At 28.8% G+C, this 7,344-nt stretch overlaps 1 protein-coding gene across 1 annotated transcript; it reads right to left on the bottom strand.

Moving 5' to 3' along the window:
* Positions 1–1,168: 1,168 nt before the first annotated feature.
* LOC107451526 (uncharacterized) lies at positions 1,169–4,468 on the bottom strand. Its single transcript, XM_087167500.1, has 2 exons — positions 3,913–4,468; positions 1,169–1,456 (listed from the first exon to the last, which is right to left on the bottom strand). Exons 1-2 carry the CDS (start codon positions 4,451–4,453, stop codon positions 1,383–1,385), a joined length of 615 nt encoding a protein of 204 aa, XP_087023626.1. The 5' UTR covers positions 4,454–4,468; the 3' UTR covers positions 1,169–1,382.
* Positions 4,469–7,344: the final 2,876 nt, after the last annotated feature.

Genomic DNA, 7,344 nt, shown 5'->3' with positions numbered 1-7,344 from the left:
TATCTTTATATATCTTGTTTTTATATATCTTTAATAATAATTATATTTTACATAAATTATAAACAAAAAAATATTTTTAAAAAAATTCAATTTTTAAGAAATAAAAACAGTAGTTATGCTTGAGAGGCAACCACGGGGATTGGTGAGTTGAATAGCAAGAGTTGAAGCATCCTAGTGAAGTAAGATAATGTGCACATCAGTAAAATAATATACAAAATAATTCGTAAAATAATATACAAACTTGGCAAAGAGATAAACGTTGTCGAAACCTGACAAACATTTTGCAAAGAAAGCATGATTTAAGACAACAAAACCTTTTATGTTCACTCGAGGAAATTGTGTCAGTTGAAGAAAGATTATTAAAAAAAGATTTAAACTACTTTTGCTCGAATTTTTGACTCGCCTTAATCAATTACGATTAGTCTAATGTTGATAACATTCCTGTCCTACTTAAAAATTCATCTACGACACCTAATGTATATTAAATTTTGACATTTCTTTTATCAAATGTTTCATCATTATGTATTCAAGTTAGATTGGAACACCTTTTTGATTTCCAATTTACATTCTCTAACTTTCATTTCTAAGCTTTTATTTTTGCAATTTATACAATGTACCAGTACATTTTTGGGGCCGGTACAAAGTACTTCAAAAAAAAAGCGCGAATAACTTTTATCAAAAAATCAATTATTATAATAATATTAGTGAATTATTTTTATTTACTGACATTGCAGATAGTAATAGTTTTATTGCATTAAATTAATCTTTCTCTGCTATGGAGAAAATAAAGAAAAACATATTTCTTTAAATCTAGTATTAAGTATTAAGATTGGAAGTATTTTTTTTTTCTCCTCAGAGTTTTCAGAATTTCTCTTCAGATATTTTGTTAATTTATGTAATATTAAAGTTTTTAATTCAGCCAGCATTATTTAAAGTGCTTCTCGTAATAGTTTTTCTAATAATATTACTTTGATACAAAACTATAAAACAATGATGAAATGTAAATTTTTTTTCTTTCAGTAATAAATCATTCTGTAACCCAAAAAAAAATTTTTTTATAAAAATATTTTGAATGAATTTTACCTTTCACTAAAATGCGTATACTAAGTTCAAATTTACCTGTCTCTAAAAAATATATCCACTCAAAAATAAATAAATAAGTAAATAATGATAATAATAATTGTGTGCTATGTTTATATATCATCTAATACAAAATATGTTTATATATAATCTAATACAAAATGCAATACTTGTTCGTTATATAATACATGATAAAATGCGTGTATTTCTCTAATACATGAATAAATAATTTTTTTTTCAATTTTATTAATAAATATTTCTTTTGTTTTTCAATTCAAGAGTGAAGTTTTTCAATTTTAAGTTTATCCACAATCTTGTGAGCTATCACTTCCAAGAATGACAATATTACCAAGTAAACCTCCTCTGTTTGAATCGCCTGAAAATATAAAAAATATATATTTATTAAAAAAAATTAATATACAACGGGATTAAATTAAAATATATTAAATAAACCACTAAAAAATTTAAAGTTATCTCTAAAAAATATGGATATTTACCATAAACTTTTGCCACAGTCTTATGCGCGGCAATTTGAAAATAAAGTAATTTAAGAGCTATAATGTATAGGGCAATAACTGAGAAAATGTTACTTATTCAATCAGTTTCTACAATTTTGGTTACAATCAGTTTCTGTCAATTATATTTCATTTGGCTACGTTAGTACTTCTACTGCAATATTATGCATCTTGGTATAATAGGTTTTCATTACCACAGTACTTATACCGTCAATACCAGAAAGTATTAAATGCCACATTTATTTAAATACTAGCCGCCTAAGGCGGCCAGCTGTCCGCCACGCTGAAGGTTTTCACAAATAAAGTTTTTTAAAACATAGCAGGAAATCTGAAGATTAGTGGACAATTAAAGTGTTCCTGTCCAGCAATTTTGTCTTCATATCCAGTTCTGCTGCAAATGTATTATAGCTCTTGAGGATGTTTGAAATTATATAGCTACAACGCTTAAGAAAAAAAAAACTAAAATGCTAAATACATGAAAAGAACACGAAAACGAATAAATTTTTTATGGTATCAATTTCTATTTCTATATAATTTTTTATGGTATCAAATTCTATTTCTATATCTGTTACGTCAAGCACTCAGGTATTATAATTTGATCTAGTTGTGCTTGTATAATTTTGATCTAGTTGCGCTTTCTACGTCATTTTGTTAATATAGTTTGGTTTGTTATTTAACATTGTTTGGTTTGTTATTTCTAAGTTAACTTTCAAAAAATTGGCTGGCATCAGCATTTTTATTCTTTAAGTTGTTTATTTTTTCTTTTGGAATTCGTTCCTTTTTAGCGAAATGTTTTTCAACCTAATCGAATTCTTTGCCGACTGTTCTCTGTATATATAAAGAAAATAAAGTAAATATTTTTAAAGTGTTGTGAAAAGAATTTTTAGTTGTACAAAGTACTACAATATCGCTATAAAAATTATCGTCTTCGCTTCAGAAAAAAAAATAGAGCGTGGAAAGAAGAAGAAAAACTTATTATAACAATTATGAACAGCGACAAATATATCAAAGCGAAGCGTTCTATTTACGTATCGAATATGTTGCCACATTTTTAATACGAAAGTTAAACTTTTCTCCACTTTAATAAATGTAAACTAATGCGAACTTTACAATTAAATTATTAATTCCTTCGTATATTATTGGTTTAAGTTGTCGAAAATTAATATTTCAATTGTGAGGTTCGCATTAGCATACATTTATAAGAGTGGGGAAAAGTATATGCATTTTTTAATAATTTATTGAATATGGCTCTTTGAAGACGAAACAGCAGACGAAAAGCATAGACTTACAAAATGACTGATAACTAAATAACTAATCAAAATTTTTGAAAAAGAAAAAAAACACTTCTTCATTATGTGAAAACACAATTATGGGCCGAGTTTCGTGCCCGGGCGAGGCTTCTGGGGCGATATATTGTGATTACAGACACACACACACACAGCCGCGTTTATTATTATGTATAGATTACTGGCGTCAATAATAGTATGGCGATAGTACTATAATAGTAATAGTCAATAATAGTACTTCCAAAATAAGCACCGTTATTAGTTCGTTCTTTCAAAAAATGACTAAAAAAATATTCGTGTAGTTACTAATTATTTTTGAAAGTTACAAACGATGGTAATAGGTACAAATTGAAATATCAAAAAAAAATTTATTAAAATGATAAGTTAATAAAGAAAAGTTACTTAGTTGTTTACATAAACCGTAAGAAATTGCCATATCGTTATTCACACCATTGACGCTTGACTAAATTTGGTTATAGGCACAAATTGAAGTGAAAAAATAAATTTGGTACCAAAATGCTAAATTAAAAGAAGAAAAGTGTTTTTTCCACTAGAAAAAAAAAACTTAAAAAATCCTCTTATTATTAAGGACAATGATGCTTAAATAATTTTAGTTGTTAATGATTTCTAACTGCTTGTCAATCGAATAGATGTAGACAGAAATCTTATTTTTTTTCAATCAAAAAGAACATTCAATGACAAAAGACCTTCACTTTGCTGTTTAGGAAAATAACCAGATCCTACTCCAAAATCAGGTTTAGGGTAAGCACAGATTCTATATTTATAGTTTTATTGAAAGTTGCAACTGCTCGTTAAGATAATTGAGCAGACTCAAATGACGAAAAAATTTCTTCACAAATGAATTTTCACTATATATGAATATGGTAGATTCAGCATCATTTAGTCAATTTTACGTTATTACAATACATATTATGGACCGAATTTTAATTTCCAATTACAAAGTGCCATTTCCATTAATGATCATAATAGCATTCTATAAAAATGAATAATATGCTTCTGATATGTCTTACCACAGTTAATTGTTCCACCAGAACTACCTGAGTCTCCTCCACCCATCATCATTCCTGAGTCTCCTCCACCCATCATCATTCCTGAGTCTCCTCCACCCATCATCATTCCTGAGTCTCCTCCACCCATTTTCTTTTTTCCTGAGTCATCTCCACTCATTTTCTTTTTTCCTGAGTCATCTTTACCCATTTTCTTTTTTTCCGAGTCATCCTTTTTCATTTTCTTTTGTCCCGAGTCATCCTTTTTCATTTTCTTTTTCCCCCCGTCATCTCCACCCATTTTTTCTTTCCCTGAGTCACTTCCACCTTTCTTCTTTCCTGATCCACCTTTGCCCTTTTCCTTTTTAGAATCTTCTTTACTCATCATGTCACCCAGATTCATCATTTCATTGGAACTATCATCGCCAGTCGCATCGCATGATTTATCTAATTCACTTAAGAGTTCCTTTAAATCACCACCACTCACCCCTCCACCGCCTCCCCAACCTCCACCTAAGAGACCACCCAACAATCCATTCAGCCAATTATCTAATTCTCCGGCCATTCCTAGAATAAAAATGCAAATACTATTACCAAAATACCCTTCTTTATCAATATATAGTCATATTTTGAAAAATGGAGGTCACAACTGATTCCTGTGTATCGTTAAAAATAGTTTTTGCCCGATTTAAGTTGGTTTGTTCTTTATGTAAAAGTGTACCATTTGTTAAACAATCATAAAAAATTTTTAAGAATAAAATAGCGTAAATTTTTTTGATAGAAATTGTTATTGTAATAACTATACAATATAGTGTTTTTAACTTGAAATATATTTCGCTTTTTTTAAGTATTAACCTTATCTCTTAAAGACTAGATACATGATTTTTATACTTCTTATTTGTTATGCATTTAATTTTTAAAATTTTGTTTCATCCCGCGTTATTTTCGAACAAGTTTCAGCTCATATCCGTTCTTTAACTTATTTCTTCCAAGTTTATTAATAATACTGCCCTCTATCTAATGAAATTATTTAACAAATAAGCGTACATCTTTTCCAAAATATAAGTTTTTTATAATATTGTAATACATTTCAAACACATTTTTGGCAAAATATATCCAGCAAAAAGATTGTTTAATCTCGAAAAAGTTTTGTTTACAGTATTTTTCTGTTATTAATTATGCTAATGTTTACTATCTCATCATTATTATTAATAAATTAAATGGTTTTGTGAAATGCTTATAAGATAATTTGTTTGTTTCATTACTTTAATAAGCTATTTTGGGAAATTGGTTCCAAACTGTAAGAAGGATCACTTATTTTTAAATATTGAAAAGTCAAGTGTTTCTATGAACGATTTTCTTTAAGATTTCTGCTTAAAACATGACATAGTCCGATAAAAAGTCACAACTTGCTGAAAAACTTGATTAATTGAAGAGATGAGTGAATTAAAAAAAAAGTGATATTCTAAAAAAAGGAGATTTAGACATAAACGTTCTTAAATCTCATGAGTATACGCCATCTATTTATTTAACTAAGTTTTTTAATTTCTAAAATCTCTTTGGATAAAGGATCCAAGTGGCAGTCTTTTAGTGTCTGAGGCAACATCTAAGGCTCATTTGGCAATGAAAAGTTGACGAGGAACGAAAACGTATCTTTTGGCAAAAGAGTACAATGACAGGAATTCGAATGCCATGAATGCTTAACATAAGCTTAGCAGCTTAAACAAATGTTATGTAATTATAGATTTTGATAATTGGAAGTTTGTGAACTATAAATAAAGGCGAAGCATAGTATCTGACAGTCAACATATAAGGTTTAAATTCACTAAGATAATTGGATCATTCAGTACTTAAATTTTTTTTCTTGAATAATATTTTCTCATCTGTTAAATATTGGATTAAATTAACGACCACCATCTGCCACAGATTGACAAAATATAACACATGGAAATTACAAATTTGTCTTCCCATCTCCATCTATCAGCTCTTTTCCCTTCAAAAATGCACTCCATTGAGCATTTTATTAGTATTTATTTTTTAATAAATAAGAAATTATTAGGAATCTTTTGTTATATTCGAAAAATAACTTTGTTTCACGATTGTTTCATAAAAAAGTTTATTTTAAAAACTACCCTTACACTACCATATTATGAGAAATGCTTCAAAAGAAATTTTTTTCATTATTAATATCAACAGATTTTTTTAACCATTTAAAACTTTCAAATTTTGCTAAAGTAACCTCTGTTAAAAATGTAAAACTAGCCACTGGTCAGTGGAGAAGTTTCCTAATTTTTTCCTATACTGTATTGCAACGTATAACTATTTATTCAGCATTTCTTTAATTACTAATTAAGATAGTCGAACAAAATAAATATCAGCAATACGTTGCAATATATATATGTTAAATGTGATCAAAATTCAGAGATCATTGTAATAAAATTCAACAGGAAAGCTCTGAGTAATCTCCTCTCCTCTCTCTAATGCTATTCTGGGGTGACACGCTGAAAAGACAAGCGAAAAGAAAGAGACATTAAAATAGCGAATTCCTATACTTTTGCATTTGGATGCGCAAAGATGATGTGCGCCTGCTTATGCAAAAATATGGTAATCTACCTCTCGTATGTCTCTTACTAGCCGCTTGCCTCCTCAGTGTGTGGCCTGCTTTTATAGTGGGCAACGCACAAGAAATAAACGCACCACCCTGAATAACTTTTCATCTAAATATCGGATCTTCACGATTTAGGACTCACTCTTGAGAGTTCGAGAGAATGACTTCAAATATGTTAATTAATTAGTACAGAGGATATTTTAAGTTATGAAATCAGACACAGAAACATACTTTCTCTGAATAAACCTACCGTTTTTTTAACGAATTCTGATTTCTAAACCCCAAAATATAGAGGGTAACCTGAATTAGTAAAATATGGTCTTTATAGATTGGTCCGAAAAGCAATGCAAAGCTTAAACCACTTATTTACTTTCTGTGTAATTCGCTATATGTCGAGAACTTTTTTTTACAATTCACTTGAAAAATTTTTGAGATATGGCGAAATACGCAAAAAGTGAAATTAATATAAAGAGGTCCAAACTTAGAATCACTCTCCTGGCCTAACCATGGAGACTGAATTCCTATGGCGCTCAGAAATCCTAATCCATCAAAAAAAAGGTATGTTTAATTAAAGAAAATACGTTTTTGTGTCTGATTTCGTTAGCTTAATATATCGTCTGCACTTATTAAACTGCATATTTGAGGTCACCCTCTCAAACCCTTAAGAGTGAGTCCTAGAAGGAGAAGATAATTAGATCAAAAATTATTCAAGATGATCCATTTTCTTAATGATATTTTTACTACGCACCTTATTTTCCTACATATTTACCTTTTTTCACGATTTTATTGATTTTTAGTATCCATTTTTAAATTTTTAGAATTTATTGGAGCTCATTATTTCTGCAAAA

The sequence above is a fragment of the Parasteatoda tepidariorum genome, chromosome 7 (assembly GCF_982258835.1).
Source record: "Parasteatoda tepidariorum strain Cologne lab strain chromosome 7, Ptep-v5.0, whole genome shotgun sequence".
NCBI lineage: Eukaryota > Metazoa > Arthropoda > Arachnida > Araneae > Theridiidae > Parasteatoda > Parasteatoda tepidariorum.
This window is presented reverse-complemented; position numbering and strand designations above follow the sequence as displayed.